The 21,710-nt window shown below is 34.4% G+C and overlaps 1 protein-coding gene across 1 annotated transcript; it reads left to right on the forward strand.

Moving 5' to 3' along the window:
• Nucleotides 1–834: 834 nt before the first annotated feature.
• LOC134280216 (uncharacterized) lies at nt 835–21,472 on the forward strand (the record flags this gene model as incomplete). The annotated part of the gene is made up of 3 exons (XM_062762633.1): nt 835–1,433; nt 6,507–6,650; nt 21,322–21,472. Coding segments are annotated over exons 1-3 (894 nt in total), but the record flags the coding sequence as incomplete, so codon positions are not given.
• Nucleotides 21,473–21,710: the final 238 nt, after the last annotated feature.

Genomic DNA, 21,710 nt, shown 5'->3' on the forward strand with positions numbered 1-21,710 from the left:
TTCATATCATACTTTGAAATTTTAGGGGAGGAGTCATACACATGTATGCCTTCCTTAAATCCGCCACTACTTTGTATTAATTTATCGGGAAGTATACTTCTTTGACAAGAAAATTTATCTTTAGTGGTGTTTAAGAATTGGCTTGTATTTAAAGTGATTCATCACATCTACTGAGTGCACATTGCCATGCTCATCAACTGGCTACAAGTATCCAGTATGGTAATCTGATTTTAAACACTATTTGGTTCTAAAATGGCGAGCGAAGCGAGCCAAAAACATGCTGAATTGAAGATTCTGAGGTTAAATTGAACTTAAATAAAAAGGTATTTTCACAATATTTAAATATCATAAGTCAAGGTCAGATTATTTATTTTCTTGGCAGTGGAGGACAGATTATTTATTTTCAACATTTTCAGGGACAGATTATTTATTTCCAAAATCTCCCAGCCCCCCCCCCCCCCCTCAGAATCAAATGGTCGTCCCCTAAGAAGAGAAATAAATAAATGATTCAGTTTTGGCAAAATGAGAGTTTTTACAATTGTAACTTTATAACCCGGCAGATTTTTGTGAGCATTCGTCTATTCCATTGTTGATTGATTTGGTTTATAGAATGATATCATAATCTAATTCCGTAATGTTTTCTATCTTTACTGAAAAATGAATTCCAAGCCAAAACAAAAAACAAAACAAACAAAACCAAAACAATTAAACAAACCAAACAAAACAGACCATTATTTTTTTTTTTCCGTTTTGGTAATATACCAACGTACGAACGTTATAGGTCGACTCGTTTATAGTAAGACTTAACTTCAACCCAAAACGCCGCTCGCTAGCATGGCAGATTCCGATTCAGACAAAACGGTTAGCGTCTCCGATGCAGAAAGCGAAGTAGTATATTATGAAGCAAACAAAAAACGACGGATGTCAGACTCTTCTGTATCCCCTGATCGTAAACGATTTTGTTCTGTCAGTGAGAGTACGCCTGGGAGCTCTGACCAAGATGAAGATGGAACTCCTCCAAAGTCCTCCGGTCCTGACATAATTTCAACAGAATCTGAGGATTCGCAGTCAATTCACGGAAAGTGCTTAACCAAAATTGCTTCACTCGACCTTCCACTAAGACTGAGTAAATGGGAAAGAAAGCACATCGAAAACCTTAATATATCAATTGTGCATGTTCCTGATACGAAACCTCTTGATCTTATTCAATGCGGGGAAACTGAGAACAACGAGGAGACTGAAAAAATCAACGAGTTAAAGAAGTACGTCCAAAAGAGTCCTATAATGGCTCATTTAAGATCCCTTGACCATTTGTACACGTCCTTTTCAGAGCTGTCATCAGAAAGCTTATGGGAGATGGCTCCAAATGATGATGAAAAAATATCAATGATCCCAACATGGATACCAGAAAACCATATGATATGGTTTTACAGGTAAATCTCAAACATATTTTACCCACTCAGAGTTCTTGAAATCTTATTTCTGCTGTCAGTCATTTGGACTTACTACCATCTGAAGTTTTCAGTCTAGACAAAGAACTAGGTACAGTGACTGTTTCAGTCATATTTCGCCCTGTTTTAGAGTGATTTTTAAAATTACCACCAAAAATGGAAATGAAGCATTTATTTACACAAAAATACTTATAAGTATAAACTAAGAATTTATAAATAGTTACCTGCTTAGACTTTCACAAGGGTAATTGTGTAGTCACAAACAGTGCATTTTCCCATAATTTTCATGAGGCCTAACAAAAAAATAGGTTTGTTTCCGCTTTCAGGCTGAAAAAATTAGGGTCAGTAGGTAAGCTTTTTTTTTTTTTTTTGATCTGATGAACTTTTTCCCCGGCTGGTGGGAACATTTCTCGAGCTCAACTGGCACGACATGTGCTGCCATTTGTAAATAACAAACATCTACACAACACTGATGACATCTAAACAAGCTTATCTTTGAAAAAGATTGGTGAGCCAGTGTTTTCAATAAGAGCCGGCAACCGGCAAAATTAACCGCCTGTACGAGAAATTTTGCCGGCTATGAAATTTCCGTCATTAGAATTTTGCCGGTGCTGATACGTGAAATCATTACCGCAACTATTTCTATGATCTAGAGTAGCTTCCCTTGAGTGCGCTCTTTTTTTCAAGGAAGTTTGATTAGATCGATAGTGTCATGTAATGGCGTCGCGGACAACGAATATTTGAGCGAAGTCGTGGAGAAACGTGCTGCTGCTGTAACACATGCGTTTGAGATCACATACGTTAAGAGGCATAAAAATGGTCCCTTCCGAAAAGATTTGTTTGTGTTTTATAATTTTCTATTGAAAATTGATTGTGCGGCAGCCTCAATATTAAGTGAGGGGTTCCCCGGTGATTAAGACCTTACGAAAAAATGTATGAATTCTTACAGGATTTCCACATAAGCCAAGACGTAATCATTACGAATAAAAGTCTTAATATTTTAATCTTGACTCAGACGTAGAAATTCTTACAAAATTTCCTCAAACTGAAAACGTGAAATTTCATTCTCATTTATTCGTGCAAGATCTCTTGAAATACAGGAAAAGTATATTATTTTCACATTTGGAAAGGTTTTAATGTACTAGTATTTTGTATCAAATTTCATTTTCTTAATATTTTTGTTCTGACAATCTGTACAAAATCGTCAAGATTATTTTATGAAAAGTCTCAATATTGCAGAATTTTTCCATTTTTGGGGGTACTGTTCATCCCCAAAGTGTTTTAAAAATCTTAAATTTTTAACTTAATAATCTTTTTTTTGAATTTTGAATAAAAGTCCTGACCAATTTATGTGAAAAGGACTAAATATGTAGAATTTCCAGTATAATGTTTTACCTAGAATTTCATACATGTTGTCTATATGTTTTTATAGACACTTAGTTTCAGAAGAAAAAAATTTAGTCTTTCATAAATCTGTCAAACAAATCTGTGAAAAGGTAAAAATTTGTTTTCTAGTTGGCTTTTTTAGGTAAAATTTGATAATTGATAGTGACAGGAATGTGAAAAAATGGTACTTTTTTAATGGCCTTAGAGGTAAGAAAAATGAGTCCAAAATGCTGATTTTCGTTTTCGGTCGGGGGGCTTCGCCCACCTGGGCCCCCCACCAGGGCTCTGCCCTGGACCCGCTGGGGGCCTAAGGCGGCCCCCAGACCCCTCGCCGAAACTGGTTTCCTGCTATTCCATCTATTTTTCCTTCTGTTGAAAATCTTATTGAAACCACTGTGAGCTAGCGCTGTAGCAATCATAAAACACAGAAGCAGATTTCTAAAACATTGGTTTAAATTTCTGAATCGATTATAAATTAACGATAGGAAGGCACAGTGGTATTCTGGAGTTGTGCTGGAGTGGAGTCTCAATTTAAAATTGTGAATCTAGAGTGGGCTACACATCGGCAATGGCATAGCTCTTTGGCTGTGCCTTAATCATTATGTACCTACTGTAATTTCAATTTCGAGGTGAAATTTTTCAGGAACCATTGGTACTGTTTTGTAGCAATCGTATCTTTTCGGGCCTTTCCGGCAAGATCGGAAAACATATCCGAAGTTGTCTTCCGAGCTTGAAGGAATTTAAGATAAAGCTAGCTACATGTTATTTATTATGATATTGAAAATAACTTTGCATTATAAGACAAAAGCTACTGTTACTTTTTGACATTAACGATTAAACACAAAATTTCACGTGAAGATGATAAAAACGAAATTCAAATACAATATTCCCAGAATCCCTTGCTATGGAGTCGGGCATGCGTATTCCAGTGAAAAGGACTAACGTAGTTGCTAGTGCTCGAGAGCGCTAGCAATAAGTTCTATAAGCGTTTTTACGACTTACATTTAGAGGACACAATAAATTTTTTAATCCGATAAAAACGAAATTTTAACAAAAAAACCGGATAAAAACGGAAATTTAATGAGATTTAAACAACTTCTGAATTTTAGGGCAAATATTAAAAGTAACTGTATCTTCTTGTTTGTATCAGTTTTCAAAATTTTCAATAGAAAGATGAAAAAAACTATATTTGAATTTCATTATCAATTTATTTCATTCTTAACTTACAAGCCTGCATGAGACGACACTCGCCATCTTGGATTTATGGTTCACGCTATGCTTTACACAAGTTCTCCAATTTCTCCAAGTGATTTCTGATGATATCTAGGTTGGAAAAAGATAGAAAGTCTTATTCCTGTTGCCCTTCCTTGTTATGCAGATTTCTTTTAACAATAAGTACTATATATATGTTGCAGCTTTACATGTCAGAAAGTTATCGGTATTCAATCTACCTTACCATCATGTTCTTTTATCTCAGTCCCTCATATATTTATGTTTTTAATTAGGAAAATTCAACATTGCCTCATTTGATATGAGCCCTGTGGGGATACAGTCAAACTTGTCTTAGCGGCCACCCGAAATCAGCGGCCACTTGCGGTCAGCGGCCACTTTCAGTTCCCCCCGACGATTTTTCCTATAAATTTTAACTGGAATAAACGGCCACCTGTGTAACGCGGCCAGCGGCCACTCAAATCCTCCCCCAACAGCCTTATTGACACTGTAATAGGCGGCCATTTCGTCACTTGCTGTGATTCTGTTATTGTCATCTCCCTCGGGAGATGACACATTAAGATTGTATGCCGGAAGTGAAGTCCTAGTGTAAGCCTCCATTAATCTTTCGGAAGTCCTCGATGTTTTACAGAGTTCCAAATAGCCTGTAAACTGGTTTTGTTTTAGAAGAACTAGCTTAGGAGTGTGTGATCTACTTTCGGTTTCGGCCTATTTGTAAGCCAAGGAAAATTTAGAAAAGAAGTGCGATGCTTATAAATATGATATCTATAATTTCGGTGTGCCGTATATATATTGATCCCCAATACTATGCCTTATTAAATTGGTAAGCCACACAAGGAGAATTGACAATGACGTGATTTCTATATATAGATTTGTTGACGCGAAAGGAAAAACTGGTTCTCGCACAAAAGAACAAGCTTACAATTAGATTCTGCAAAAAATGTACGAAGAGTGGTCAACGCTAATTTTATGTTAATTTTTTAGTCTGTAATTGGATTTATTAAATTAATTCCTGTCAAACTTTAATAATTAGCTGTTTTTTTTAATGAATGATAATTATTGTTGATAATTCCGTATTGTGTTAAGAAAATATAGTTCAAGGGAAGTATTTGAATTTAAGTAAACACCCAGAAGCACAAAGACCGCTTGAATGAAATTTCACCAAAAATCGCCTTGGGTGCTCTCGCAGACGTCCATGCTTTCCATATATGTACTGCGGCTAAAAGAAACTGCGTACTTTACCGTGGAGTTTGCTGAATAAGTCATTTGGGAACTTCAGGTGTAATAATCCATATATTCATTGCATTAAAATATTTCCCTTTCTGTTTTATTTCTTTGACATTATTGATACCAAAGAGATGACATTTCAGGCTTTCTGGAAAGCCAAACTTGTGTCTTTTAAACTCATTCTCTCGGGTAATTATATCCCAATAGCCAATTTAACCCAGCTATTTATGCAATTAAACAAATTACTATTGGATACACTGAACTCTGTTAGATGAATTTGTACTTATTTTTCAAGATCGCCGATTGAAAAATAAAAAGAATTTAAATACAATTGATACTTTCCTCTACCTAAAGAAATTCACACCTTTTAGATTTTGATTCCATGTAGAAACTCTAATTGCTACTCTTGTGAAAACAGTGCTTCATGTGGCATGATTATCTCGTGAATTTCACTATCAACAGATGATCGATAGGGATTAGTCACGCTTCACTGCATATGACACCTGCGTCAATACATCTCTCTGGTCAAGTGGTTAAATTTATTTGTGTGTTTGTGTATGTTACATAGAAATTCTGACAGCTTTATAAACAATAAAATTTACCAGACTTTAAAAACCACAGCAAGTAAGTTAATTGCCGATGAATTAATTTAGGGGGGGGAGGGGTGTTACACTGCTGACCATTTTTGAACGTTTGCAAGTGGAATTTTTATTAACATATTCTTACTTAAATTTCAATGCTTTATTTTATTTACCACTAAAATGTATTTTTGTGTAATTTTTTTTCTTTATGAAAAAGGATAATAACCAGGCACTGTATGTATAAATTTCTTATTTAACTAATATGTAGGAACAGAAACATGCACAAAAACTTTTAAAAAATTTAATTCTTTAATATTTTTTTAATTAGCTTGAATTATTATATACACTAAAAGCCTTTGTTAAATTGACCTGTTTTATTATTTGATTAATTTAATTGTAGTGCTTAATGTTGTTTATTCATTGCCTGAATGTCCTTTTCGAGGGCAAACTGGAATAAGAGGCCACCTGTCTTAAGTGGCCAGTTTCCAGACTTCCCAAAGGTGGCCTCTTAAGACAAGTTTGACTGTATTTAAATCTCTTTAAGATTGCTCTTGTTAAAATAATTATTGCTAAAAATAATGTAAAACTATTAATATGTAAAAATCATCCTTTCCCATGGTTTTCTTTGTAGATTTCATTGTCAGGCACAGGATTTCAGTAACCAGCTTTATCTTATACTTAAGAAAAGAGAACATGGGTGTAGCATACATGAAAGTCATGTGCAAGCATTGTTTGAGGCATTTGCTTGTATGTTTGGATTAAAGAGTGGACTCAGGTAAGTGTTTGATTGGTGTTTTCTTTGAGTACACTCAAGCGTGATCTTGGCATTGTGGAAAAAAAGACAGTTTAGTGAGTAGGAAGAAAAACAACTTGAATGATTTGATTTGTCATTAATTTATTCATCTGGATATATGTACTGATTACTAAATAACATTCAGGAATCTGATATTGTGTTTTAATACACCTACCTTTTATATTTGTTTGTTTTGTGTTTTATTTGAATTAGGTCGATATCGAAAAATGTTTCTAAAACAAATGTGTAATTGCAAAACATAATTGTATTATTACTTTTTATGCTCACCTAATTCAAGGCTTACATTATTTTTACATTTCGCGTGATAAGATACATGTAGAACAACATGAACTTACTAAGGCCACACCAATTTGTAAAATAGTTCTTCGGATTTTCAAAAATAAAAAGTGAGGCGAGCGAGCGAAATTTTTTTACAAATATTATTTTTTATTTTGGGTTTCAAAATTATAAGGCATGATAAGGCGAGCGAATATAATTAATACATATATATTTTTTAATAAAGTTTGATTTCAAAGAGCGTGGATCTAAAAAAAAAAAAGAAAGATAGATATCATTTGCATACCACATGAACTTATTATTTTTAACTTTTTTGGATTTTAAATAAGTAAAAATGTGTCAAGTTTCAAAGATGAAAGGTGTATGAAACAACTTTGTATCCATTGTTTTTAACTATAGTACACAGGGTTGTGCAATTAAAAAAATCAAGTACTAGCCCACAGGCTAGTGGCAGCTGCAAAGTTACTAGCCCAAATACAGGGGCAAAAATTAAAATAAAACTAATGTTGAAAAAGAAATTAATTGCTGATAAAAGTCAGGGTACTGAGGTCATTCTTTTTAAAGTAAATTTTAATTCTCAATATCAAATTCAGTTATGTTTAAATTATTATGAAATAAAATTAAAATGAATTTCAATAAATTATCTTCCCTTTTTCTGATCATTGCACTAGCTCATTTAAAATGAAATGAAATTCATTTTGTTTTCATATTAAATCATTCAATACAAAAGAAATATATTTTATGTGAGTCACAAAACACTTATCTTTCAGTTGATTGAGTGATCGTAAATAATTTAAAGATATAGCTGCATGTATTTACCATAAACGGAGGAATAGAGGAAATTCGGATTAGGAAAAAAAGATCGTTTTTGGAAGTAAATAAATCAGGTAGCTCTGCAAAACGGATAATATGGAGATTTATTGACAGTAGGAGTATGTTGTCTGGAAAATTTAAACTGGTTTGGAATTTTATAGCCAAAAACGAGTGAAAATACCGGTTGTGCTTTTCGTGTATTGCGTGTGTAGTTATATTTTTTACTAGCCCGACGGGCAATCTCTTTGTAGAAAACCACTAGCCCGACCCCCAAAAATGGTAGCCCCGGGCGTCCAGGGCTCTCGATTCTCTAAAATTGGGGCCGTTCAACGGCCCCGTTCCCAATGCAAAAAAGGTACCTTTTTTCCCAAAAGAAAGGTGTAAATTTCCCAATTTCCATAGCAAATATTAATTAAAAAACTAGGAGACTTATTGTTCAAAGAACAATAAGAGGTCTTTCCACCTTCTTTGAATTTCAATTTTGTTTTAAAATTTAATTCCATGAATAAGAAACCAAAATTGTCTTAAAGAATAGCAAAAATTAAAAATAAAAAAAAATTTGAAATGACCTTGACCTTTGAAAAATATTCAAGGTCAAAGGTCAAGGGTCGCAATGCAGTTGACCCCATGCTTCTACGACTTATAGTTTTCAAGTTATAAGGTTAAAAAGGAAGTACAAAGAAGTTAAAGGGCAATAACCCATATAAGGGTTCATCAGATCCTTTTGCACTTTTACAGTGAAGTTATGCCATAAGACCCTTAAGACATTAGTGAAGGTTTCGTGTCTATACGGTCTACGGTTTCGGAGGAGTAGCGATAACAAGGTTTTTTGCACAAGGGGCAATAACTTTTTAAAGGGTTAATCTTTGGGTACAAGAATAAAATATTTTAAAGAGTTCTAAGAGTACATATTAATGATGCAAAGACATTAAGTATATGTTGAAAGACAAAAGAGATATAGAAAAAACTTAATTTCTCATTTTCTAAATGACCTTGACCTTTGACCTTTGCATGAAATTTTAGATCAAAGGTCAATAAATCTTATGCAGTTAGTCCCATGTCTCTACAACTTCTCGTTTAAAAAAAAAATAATTTTTTGTAAAATTCAAAAAGTTTCAGGGGCAATTACTCATTGAAGGGGTCACCGAATACTTTCACAATGAATAAATTGAAGAGTCCCTTTAATTAGTCGAAGACATTCATAAAGGTTTCATACCTCTGCGGTTTAAGATTTCTGAGGAGTAGCGATAACAAGCATTTCTTGCGAAAGGGGCAATAACTTCGGAAAGAGTCAAGATTCATTTACGCAGGGTCAACTGCAATAATCTTTTACGGAGTACATTCTTATGGACTATAAATCTTTTCGATATATCTTGAAACTCAAAATCACACGGCGGAAAAATAAGAAGAACTAGGAGACTTATTGTTCACAGAACAATAAGAGGTCTTTCCACCTTCTTTGAATTTCAATTTCATGTAATATTTATCTCTTTAAAATTAAATTTCATAAAAAGAAACCAGGAATGGCTTAAAAGAAGAAAAAATGCAAGAAAAATTCAAAATTTGGAGGTGACCTTGACCTTTGACCTTCAAGTCATATTCAAGGTCAAAGGTCAAGGGTCACATTGTAATTAACCTCAGGTATCTATGACGTATAGTTTTAAAGTTATAAGGTTTCATATTAAGCACAAGAGAATTAAAGGGCAGTAACTCATTCAAGGAGTCACCAGATCCTTTCTCACTTGAAGATAAAAGTTGTGCCTAAAGTCCCATAAGACATAAGTGAAGGTTTCATGTCTTTACGATTTACTTTTTCGGAGCAATAGCAATTACAAGGTTTTTCGCAAAAGGGGCAATAATTTTTAATAGGGTCCATCTTAAGGGACAAGAATGAAATCTTTGAAATAGGTTTAAGAGTACATATTAATGATGCAAAGTTATTAAGTATATGTTAAAAGACAAAAAAATATAAAAAGAGCTTAATTTCTCAATTTTTGAATGACCTTGACCTTTACATGAATTTTATGAGCAAAGGTTAATGAATCTTATGCAGTTAGTCCTATATCTTTACGACTTCTCATTTTGAAAATTTTTAATTATTTGTGCAATTCAAAGATTTTCAGGGGCAATAACTCATTGAAGGGGTCACCGAATATTTTCGCAATGAATAGATTCCAGAGTCTTCTAAAGGAGTCGAAAACATTAGTGAAGGTTTTATGTCTCTGCAGTTAACGGTTTCGAAGTAGTAGCAATAACAAGGTTTTTCGCACAAAGGGCAATAACTTTTAATAGGGTCAATTTTAAGGGATACGAATAAAATCTTTAAAATAGTTTTAAAAGTGCATAATAATGATGCTAAGACAGTTTGTATATGTTAAAAGACAAAAAAAGATATAAAAAGAGCTTAATTTCTCAATTTTGGAATGACCTTGACCTTTGACCTTTACATGAATTTTAAGATGAAAGGTCAATGAATCTTATGCAGTTAGTCCCATGTCGCTACAACTTCTCGTTTTGAAAATATTTTATTATTATTAAAATTCAAAAACTTTCAGGGGCAATAAATCATTGAAGGCGTCATTGAATACTTTCACAATGAATAGATTCCAGAGTCCCCTCAAGTAGTCGAAGACAATGGTAAAGGTTTCATTCTTCTATGGTTTAAGGTTTCGGAGGAGTAGGGATAACAAGCATTTCTTGCGAAAGGGGCAATAACTTCGAAAGCGGCCATAGTTCATACGCGTTGGGTCAAATTTGTTCCTAACTTTTAATGACCTTTACGATGAACAAAAAGTCTTTTCGATAAATGTCAAAACAAAAAATCAGCGGAAGAAAAATAATAGGAACTAGGAGACTTATTGTTCTCAGAACAATAAGAGGTCTTTCCACCTTCTTTGAATTTCAAATTTGTTTCATATCTGACTCCTTAAAATTAAATTTCATGAAAAAGAAACCAAAATTTTCTTAAAGCATAGAAAAAATGAAAATTAAAAAAAAAAAGAATGACCTTGACCTTTGATCTTGAAAAAATTTTCAAGGTCAAAGGTCAAGGGTCACAATGCAATTGACCCCATGCTTTTATGACTTACACTTTTCAAGTTATAAGGTTTAATAGTAAGTACAAAGAAGTTAAAGGGCAATAACTCATATAAGGGTCATCAGATCCTTTCGATTTTATACAGTGAAGTTAGGCCTAAGGACCCTCAAGATATTAGTGAAGGTGTGGTGTCTCTACGGTCTACAGTTTCGGAGGAGTAGCAATAACAAGGTTTTTTGCACAAGGGGCAATAACTTTTAAAAGGGTTAATGTTAGGGGACAAGAATGAAATCTTTGAAAGAGTTTTAAGAGTACATATTAATGATGCATAGACATTAAGTATATGTTTAAAGACAAAAGAGATATAAAAAGAGCTAAATTTCTCATTTTTTGAATGAACTTGACCTTTGACCTTTACATTAATTTTAAGGTCAAAGGTCAATGAATCTTATGCAGTTGGTCCCATGTCTCTGCGACTTGTCGTTTTGAAAATTTTTAATTATTTGTAAAATTCAAAAAGTTTCAGGGGCAATAACTCATTGAAGGGTTCACCGAATGCTTTCGCAATGAATAGATTGAAGAGTTCTCATAATTAGTCGAAGACATTGGTGAAGGTTTCATACCTCTATGGTTTACGGTTTCGAAGGAGTAGCGATAACAAGCATTTCTTGCAAAAGGGGCAATAACTTCGAAAGGGGTTAAGGTTCATTTACGCAGGGTGAACTGCAATAATCTTTTACGGAGTACATTCTTATGGACTATAAATCTTTTCGATATATCTGTAAACTCAAAATCACACGGCGGAAAAATAATAATAATGGAAAAGAAGAAACAGAAGGAAATCAATAGGTCTTTCCACAGAAAGGTGGAAAGACCTAATAATAATAAACATAAGCAAATCAATAGGTCTTTCCACAGAAAGGTGGAAAGACCTAATAAAAGTCCAAGAAATTTAATCGGAAAAAGAAACCAAACAAAACACACTTGCAAATGAAAGTGAAACTGTACTACTATTTTATTAGTTCGCACCAAATCCATTCGTATACTGGTTCGGGGAACCAGGTTATTGAATTTACAAAAATGTGTACTAACTATGAGTGCAGAGTATCTTGTCATGTAGTTTCGACAAAAAACATCATTTTGGTTTCAAAAATAGATATTTCTTTTAAACATTAGTAAGCTGCACCTAGAAACATACCCACGCTTCGGCATGTTCAGTCTCGCGCTGTATTCATGGTATTGGTAAGCAAAGTTGTCCATGTGATCGAGGAAATTCGGGACAATGTGACTAGCGACTGTCACTCGGAAAGACAAATAACCGCAATATCAACACTCAAAGATAGTAATGACAAAGCTAATGTACTTTCATAAATAGCCTATGTACCCATGTTTGTCCTGTTTAACTGTTTATTCAAAACCAGATTTAAATTGATGACAAAATGCTAGAAAAGCAAAATTTGAGTATTTTTTGTCTCGCCTGCGACGAATGTCGCGAAGCGAGACATAGCGACCATAGATTCCGTCGTCGTCGTCGTCGTCGTCGGCGTCCAACTTTTGGTTAACCCAAATGTCAAAGTTTTATAAACTGCAATAACTTTCTCAAATTTTATTCAGTCTTCTTGAAATTTGGACACAATATTCAGTATGGATAAAAATTTATATCCCAAGTATGATTTTGAAAAAAAAAATTCAAATTTTTCCGTATTTTTTCCTTAAGTTGGACTTAGTTTTTTCATGATAATTTATGGTGAAGACCTATATTCCAGCAACTATAAGTTATAGGGATATGATAATTAGTCAGTGGATACATCATGGGTAACCACAAACGTCAGTACCAGAATTAGGTCATCTTGACCTACATTTTTCTGCATGAGTGACTTTGGTTAAATTTTTGGTGGAGGTCCATATCTCAGCATCTATAACTTATAATGGCATGATGATTTGTCATTGTACAGGTTATAAGTAACCAACAACATCAGTACCAGAATTAGGTCATTTTGACCTACATTTTTCTGCATGAATGACTTTGGTTAAATTGATAATGGAGGTTCATATTTCAGCAACTATAACTTATAGTGGCATGATAGTTAGTCAGTGGATACATCATGGGTAACCACAAACGCCTGTACCAGAATTAGGTCATCTTGACCTACATTTTTCCGCATGAGTGACTTTGCATAAATTTATGGTGGAGGTCCATATCTCAGCAACTATAACTTATAGTGGCATGATAATTTGTCAGTGGATACATCATGGGTAACCACAAACGCCTGTACCAGAATTAGGTCATCTTGACCTACATTTTTCCGCATGAGTGACTTTGCATAAATTTATGGTGGAGGTCCATATCTCAGCAACTATAACTTATAGTGGCATGATAATTTGTCAGTCTACACATCATGGGTAACCAACAATATCAGTACCATAATTAGGTAATCTTCACCTACATTTTCTGCATGAATGACTTGATACATATACAGTGGATTTGATTTCAAAATGCAAGTTCAAATTATTGCGACTCATAACACGTTGCAATATTCGCAATAATAAAAACATCACAATAATTTGTGAATTTACAGGGTATATGTATATATATATAAATGCCAATATAATCGCCAAGGGATTAGATATTAAGTCAGCTGTTCCATTTCTTTATTATTGTATTTTTGAGTTATTCCTTCTGAAATGTCAATAAATGCTTCAGTTTATCAGACAATCATTTCTTACTAACCACAGCGACAGCAGGCGAGACACAGGGTTGCGGGCAACCCTTACGTACTTTTTTTAATGAATTTTGGTTATCCAACATTTCCCAAAATGACGATAATTTTCCCAATTTGAACGGCCCCGGCCCCAGTCCCAAAAAGTGGTGTGAGAGCCCTGGCGTCAGGGGATGCTAATTGCACACCCCTGGTACATATGAACAGTTAAACAGGCATCGTGCAAAACTTCACAAACTTCTTCAATCTCACTATAAATCCCGCGCATCTGTCATACAAGTTTCAAAGTCTTGTGTGTTTGGTGTAAAAAGTCGAGAAAAAAATTTGTAGTCGGATTTTTTTGGACGCTCCCGCGGACATTTTTTTTTTAATATTATAATTTGCATTTGTAATAAATAGAAGCGGCGAATCCGATGAACTATATTAGAAATTGGTATGGCCTAAGAATCACTTGTCCACTCGCGCGGGATCTCCTTGGTCATGTGCGAGGGATAATCATCATTTAAAGGTTTAAGTTTTGTGTTTTTTTGTTGATTTAAAACATTATTTGTACAGTTTTTAAAACATTTTAGACTTACAAACCAACCATTAATTTATGTCTGACGAGTGTTTCCGATTCGGAGTAATATCGCTTTTATTAATTTTCAGAACGACTTCTTATAATTTACTCTCCAATGTTTAATTAAGTAAATACTACAAGATGAACAAACTTTTATAACATAAAATTAAAACAGTTCTTGTATTTATGCCTTTATAAACTTGAACACGTTTATATACATGTATGTAAGTGTGCGTGTGTGAATCTTGTGTATTAGATAACTGCTTACTGCTTGGTAGTAGCCTTGGCTGATCTCCTCGGACGAAGGATAGATTACGTAAAGGTACAACGCACACACACACAAAGCTCAGTAGCCAGAAAGATTTGAAAAGTTTGCAGTATAATGACCAAAATTTATAAAATAGTAGTTCTTTTTTTTTTTTTTTTACTTAAAACCCACAATTGATCTAAGTCTGATATTGAATTAGATTCAGAATGGCATTGCTTTTATAAATTGTGTAATCAAAACTACAACAATTCTTGAGTTTGTGGCTAAGTAAACTCATATATGAGAGATGAAACTTTAATGTATTAGATAACCGCTGACTGCTAGGTAGTCCAGCTGCGACCATGGTGACCGTTTTTTTTGGCCGCGGGCGAGGGATAGCTTATGTAATGGTACACACACATGTCTGATTCAAGGAAGAGTTTAAATGCATGCAGTATGATAACTTAAAAATGTAATAGGCCATATAAAATTAATATTTAGATTCTCATCCTGATTTGCAAAAAATATGGGGCAGGTGGGTAGATTTTATTTATTATTTTTTATTCTTTTAAAAACACCTTTTTCACCGTTTATGTTCTAGAAATAACAACTGCTCTATTCTTTTAAATTGTTAATGCTAATGTGAGTACACAAACCCACTTGTAATCTTTTAATTCCATTTTATTTCGACTTAACTGTTTATGCATGAAGACATTTGTATCCTTATGATTACCGTCTTCCTTGGAAGACGGTATAAAGAGTTGAAATAATTTACAGTCCACGGGTTGTGCACTTCTTCTCCTTTGTGATTGGTAGAAAATACATGATGTGAAAATTTACATTTATTATATTGGTTGAAATACTGTTCGGCGCAAGGGAGATAAGGCCAGATAAAATTAATCTTTAGATTCTCATCCCCGCCCGCCCCTCTCAAAATGTCCCGCCCCCGTGTTTTTTATTTTGATTTTTGAGTGTTCATAATTATAGTATTTTCATCATTCATGTATTTTTTATTCAGCAAGAATTTGGGTCAAAGTTTAAGAGTTATCTCCCGTCTGTATTAAAAGTCGCGTGTCGCTATTTATAGCAAAAGAGCCATGAAATGAACAGAGAACAATCGGCAATAAACATGTTGATAAAAGCAGTTTAAATGTGGAAGGAAGGGATAAATTGTCAGTATAGAGAAAATTCAAAACATAGAAGAAATATATAGAAACCATCACTGACATGAGCAAGTTTTTATAACTAAAATAGACGAGGAAAATGACACTTGGTCAAGTTCGAACGATCTCCAGCTGTAAATGATTTTAATTTGAAGATAAAAAAAAAATAAAACATCGTTGACAGATTTTAGAGAATGTTAAGTGCTAAGGAAATGTTAAATCTTAAAACTGTTCAGGCCTAGGTTTTTCAGTAGATATTTTATTAGAAAATTTTAATATAGATTTTGCAAATATGGCCTATTTTAATGTCAAACATGTCAAGTCTCACAAACGATCAATTTTTTTAGGAAGATGGAAATCTAAGATATTTTACACAAAACAGAGGGATTAATCATTTCTTGGTTAAAAACTAATTAAAATGTATTTGGGGAAAGGCCGATGAGAAGTTATGAATACACAATTTATTGGCATCCCCACCTTATTTTGTAAGGATGTGCCGTATGGTATATGTACTTGATATTTCGTTAATTAATTATCAAGTTTTTAATTTTTTAAAAGCAAGATTTTTCTTTAAATATTTAAAAGAATATGAAAAGAATAAAATCTATTCATATTGGCATTAACATAATGAAAAAAATGTTTACGAAGAGTCCATGTTTTGTTGATACTGACATTATTGTACAAATTAACAATTATAAAAAATAAAAAATAAAATCCACCCACCCGCCCCGATTTTTTAGCAAATTAGGATGAGAATCTAAAGATTAATTTTTTATGGCCTAATTTCCTGATGATCTTTTTCACGTACGACTTAACAAATTTCGTAGATTTCAAATCTTAAAAAGTGAGAAAACGAAAAAGCAGTACAAATTGCTATGAATGAAATTCAGCTTTTGATTTTCAGGTCCAACTAGTTGAAAGTAATATTCTATAACATCTATTGAAATAATATGTTTTTCTTTAGGTATTGTTTATTCAAATATTAATACAAAAATGTAAAAAAAAAAAGCAAAGAAATGATGCGGTATGGCTAATACCGGTAAAGTTATTTACACTGAGATAGGTAAAACTAATATACGCTAAACAAGATGCTGAATGCAGTGGTAAAACTTTGATTTTATCAAAATAATACGAGTCTACGATCTCTTTTACCCTAATATAGTCGATCTCAACTTATGAGCTTGGGTGCTCATTTTTCAATTTTAGACACGCAGGCTTACAAGACACATAATGACGTGTGTTCCACTCGCTATGCTATGAAGAAGAAGGTGACATTTATATAAAAAAATGAATTTAACTAATTAATGTTTAGGTTTGCTCTAAGGACAGTAAGCTTTTTTAGCTCACCTGAGCTGAAAGCTCAAGTGAGCTATTCTGATCACATTTTGTCTGCCGTCCGTCTGTCTGTCCGTTGTAAACTTTTCACATTTTCAACATCTTCTCAAGAACCACTGGGCCAATTTCAACCAAACTTGGCACAAAGCATCCTTAGCCCAAGGGGATTCAAACTTGTGAAAATTAAGCACCACGCCCTTTTGCAAAGGGAGATAATTAGGAATTTATGAAAATTTTAAAGAAAATCTTTTTCTCATGAACCATAAGACCAGGAAAACTGAAACTGTGTGGAAGCATCCTCAGGTAGTGTAGATACAAAATTGTGAAAATCATGACCCCCCGGGGTAGGATGGGGCTACAATGGGGGGTCGAAGTTTAACATATGAATATATAGAGTAAATCTTTAAAAATCTTCTTCTCAGAAACTAATTGGCCAGGAAAGCTGAAATTTGTATGGAAGCATCCTCAGGTAGTGTAGATTCAAAGTTGTGAAAATCATGACCCCCGGGGGTAGGGTGGGGCCACAATGGGGGATCAAAGTTTTACATAGAAATATATAGAGTAAATCTTTAAAATTCTTCTTATCAGAAACTAATCAGCCAGGAAAGCTGAAACTTGTGTGAAAGCATCTTCAGGAAGTGTAGATTCAAAGTTGTGAAAATCATGACCCCGGGGGTAGGGTGGGGCCTCAATGGGGGGTCTAAGTTTAACATATGAATATATAGAGTAAATCTTTAAAAATCTTCTTCTCAGAAACTAATCAGCCAGGGAAGCTGAAACTTGTGTGGCAGCATCCTCAGGTAGTGTAGATTCAAAGTTGTGAAAATCATGACCCCCGGGGGTAGTGTGGGGCCACAATGGGGTGTCGAATTTTAACATAGGAATATATAGAGTTAATCTTTAAAAATCTTCTTCTCAGAAACTAATCAGCCGGCAAAGCTGAAACTTGTCTGGAAGCATCCTCAGGTAGTGTAAATTCAAAGTTGTGAAAATCATGACCCCCGGGGTAGGGTGGGGCCTCAATGGGGGGTCGAAGTTTAACATATGAATATATAGAGTAAATCTTTAAAAATCTTCTTATCAGAAACTAATCAGCCAGGTAAGCTGAAACTTGTGTGGCAGCATCCTCAGGTAGTGTAGATTCAAAGTTGTGAAAATCATGACCCCCGGGGGTAGTGTGGGGCCACAATGGGGTGTCGAATTTTAACATAGGAATATATAGAGTTAATCTTTAAAAATCTTCTTCTCAGAAACTAATCAGCCGGCAAAGCTGAAACTTGTCTGGAAGCATCCTCAGGTAGTGTAGATTCAAAGTTGTGAAAATCATGACCCCGGGGGTAGGGTGGGGCCTCAATGGGGGGTAGAAGTTTAACATATGAATATATAGAGTAAATCTTTAAAAATCTTCTTCTCAGAAACTAATCAGCCAGGTAAGCTGAAACTTGTGTGGCAGCATCCTCAGGTAGTGTAGATTCAAAGTTGTGAAAATCATGACCCCCGGGGGTAGGGTGGGGCCACAATGGGGTGTCGAATTTTAACATAGGAATATATAGAGTTAATCTTTAAAAATCTTCTTCTCAGAAACTAATCAGCCGGCAAAGCTGAAACTTGTCTGGAAGCATCCTCAGGTAGTGTAAATTCAAAGTTGTGAAAATCATGACCCCCGGGGGTAGGGTGGGGCCTCAATGGGGGGTCGAAGTTTAACATATGAATATATAGAGTAAACTTTAAAAATCTTCTTCTCAGAAACTGATCAGCCAGGAAAGCTGACACTTGTGTGCATGGGCTGACAAATAGACTTTTAAGGCACTTGCCCAAGGGCAAGTACATGGTCAAAATTCACTTGCCCTACCTGAATTTTTGCCTGCCCTAACATTAACTTATACTGTATTTATAAATATATATAAAAAATACTGAGTAGAATATTGGAATAAATATTGATTTTATTTTTGATAATTGATTAAGTCACTTGCCCACGGGCAAGTGGTTGATAAAATTTCACTTGCCCAACCCTAAAAATCACTAGCCCCGGGCGTCGGGCAATGGGATTTGTCATCCCCTGGTGTGGCAGCATCCTCAGGTAGTGTAGATTCAAAGTTGTGAAAATCATGACCCGTGGGGGTAGGGTGGGGCCACAATGGGGGGTCAAAGTTTAACAAAGGAATATATATAGGGTAAATCTTTAAAAATCTTCTTCTCAGAAACTAATCAGCCAGATGATTCTTTATAATTGTTAAGACTTTGGCCCCAGGACAATTCTTTGGCCTCACGAGAAGGTTCAGAGTTTTATGTACGTTTATATCCCATATACAAACTAATGTTAAGGATCTTTTTGAGAATTGCAGTACTCAACATATGATATGACTATAAAATCATCCTGTTAGAAAAGGGACTAATGATTATAAAGATAAGAATATCCAGGGGAAAAATGGATTTTATTTAGGCCTAAAAAAAAAATATGTTTGTTTCCTGTAACCCGACCGACCCATTCAAATTATCCCCGGGTGGATTTTTTTTTCTCACAAATGGCAGAACTTTGTTTGATCAATCAGCTGATTCCATTTATTAAATTTAAAAAATAGCTTGTAGCTTAATTTGAGACATAAAATATGTCAACTTAGTGTTTATTTACCTTAAATATAAAGAGTAATCATTATTGTAACAACAGTTCCCCCCTACAACTCTCTGAAGTTTGTTTTCAGCCGCTTGGCAGCCATTTTGGATGCCATATTAGGTGTCCACTGTAAATATAACACCTGGTATTTTCGGTCCGGGGATGTTTGACCATTCGTAAGCAAAAAAAAAAAAAAAAAAAAAAAAAAAAAAGAATTTCCGACCTACCGACCCTTGATTTTTTGGGAATGTTACAGGAAACAAACTTATTTTTTTTTTAGGCCTTATACATGATCTACATGTATTGTTGTACATTGTCCAGATATTTTGTATTATGACTCCATTAAGCTGATTTTATCATACCTATTGTTCCTCAGGTGAGCGATGTGGCCCATGGGCCTCTTGTTTTGAAAGCTAAACTTGTAAGAAACATGAGTTGAATTCACATGTGTAGGCAGCCATAAAATGTTTTGGAATTTTTTGTATACCGAGCCCAATTTTTTTTCCCGAAAATTTTTTTCTACACAATTTTTTTTTTTCAAAATAAGCATCGGGGCGGCCAATTTTCTTAGGGACATTGGGGATGAGAATCTAAAAATTAATTTTATGGGGCCATACATAGATTTTTTTTAAGATCCGTATTTTGTGTTTTACTAGAAAAGAAAAAGAATGTTTTGTTTTCAGAATCTCTTTTTTGGGGATTGTGCACTATAAGATTGATTGATTGATTGTATAGCTGTTTAACGTCCCTCTCCAGAATATTTCACTGATATGGAGACGTCACCATTGCCGGTGAAGGGCTGCAAATTTAGGCCTATGCTCGGCACTCAGGGCCTTTGAGCAGGGAGGGATCTTTATCGTGCGACACCTGCTGTGACACGGGGCCTCGGTTTATACGGTCTCATCCGAAGGACCGCCCCATTTAGTCGCCTTTTACGACAAGCAAGGGGTACTGAGGACCTATTCTAACCCGGATCCCCACGGGGATGCACTATAAGAACTAAAAACTAAAAAGAATGACTTAAACTCCCCCCAAAAAAAGCATGTATTTAAAAAAAAAAAATTCAAAATTTTCTTATGAATTAAAGCCTCCTGTATAAACCAGCATACTTTCTGTGGTAACTTTATGCTTGTTGTATGCACAAAGACTTTGTTAACTTGCCAAATGAAAACAGGTACATGTTAACATGTAAAGCTTTTCACACTCATACTACACAAATCACGAACAAAATAACATTGTAACGATCTTTATGAGATCCCAATAAACAACCTTTATAGCGACAGCCATATCGAAATCCTAACCGTTTTTGAGTTATTGAGCACTACCTTTTTCTAAATAAAAAACGTAATCCCAAAACAGAAACCAATGTGCACACACTACAATGTCTCTGTTATTCAAATTCGTTGGATTCTCATTCCCTGCTATCATAGCCTCGGAGGTTTTGTCTGGAAACCAAAGGCCTTAAAAAATTTTCAAAGGGGAATAACTCGTTAAATGAAGAGGAATTCTAAAATTTTTTAATTGATTATGGTAGTGTTTAAGTCTATTAGCCCTGAAAATTTGAGCAAAAACCATTCAGAAATGAGCACGATATAAAGCTCGAAGTTTGCGTCTAGATAGAAAAACAATAATAGCAAGGTCTTCCGTTGGAAACAGAAGACCTTAATGACTGGTGCAAAGTTTTTCAAATGGATGTCAATTTATGTTTCATAGCGGCATGGTAATACACAGTGTAAGACAAAATAACCTCACACTGCTGTTTCACACTGGACGAACTGATCTCACACAGGATGTTCCTTTAAGAAATGATTTAAAACAAAATATTATGCATTGCACCTTTTTGATTTACTGTTTGGTTTAAATTTCAGTAGTGTACCATGTCTGGAAATAGAAACAAAAAGGATTATGAAACTAGAGATAAGTGGTTCAGCTGATATTATTTTCCCTTACACAATGTTTTCTCCATTTAAAGAAGTCAAACAAGGAACTCAGCATCCCTTAGTTGTTGCAGTTTGTGAGGTAGGATTGATTTTTATCTTTATGTATTTGAAATCCAAAACATTTTGCCATGGCCAAAAAAAATATATCCCTGTTTCATGTCCCCTGACCAGTGGCGTAGCATCGTTTTTGAAAGTGGGGGGGCCAGGAAGAGAAAAAAAATTTTTTACTTACCTGAAAAAGTTGACAAGCAAAAAAAAAAAAAAAAAAAAAAAAAAAAGGGAAAAGTTGCCCAAAGTCGAAAATCCTATTTCGGGGG

The sequence above is a fragment of the Saccostrea cucullata genome, unplaced genomic scaffold (genome assembly GCF_032062105.1).
Source record: "Saccostrea cucullata isolate Sc308-1 unplaced genomic scaffold, CSIRO_AGI_Scuc_v1 ctg5884, whole genome shotgun sequence".
NCBI lineage: Eukaryota > Metazoa > Mollusca > Bivalvia > Ostreida > Ostreidae > Saccostrea > Saccostrea cuccullata.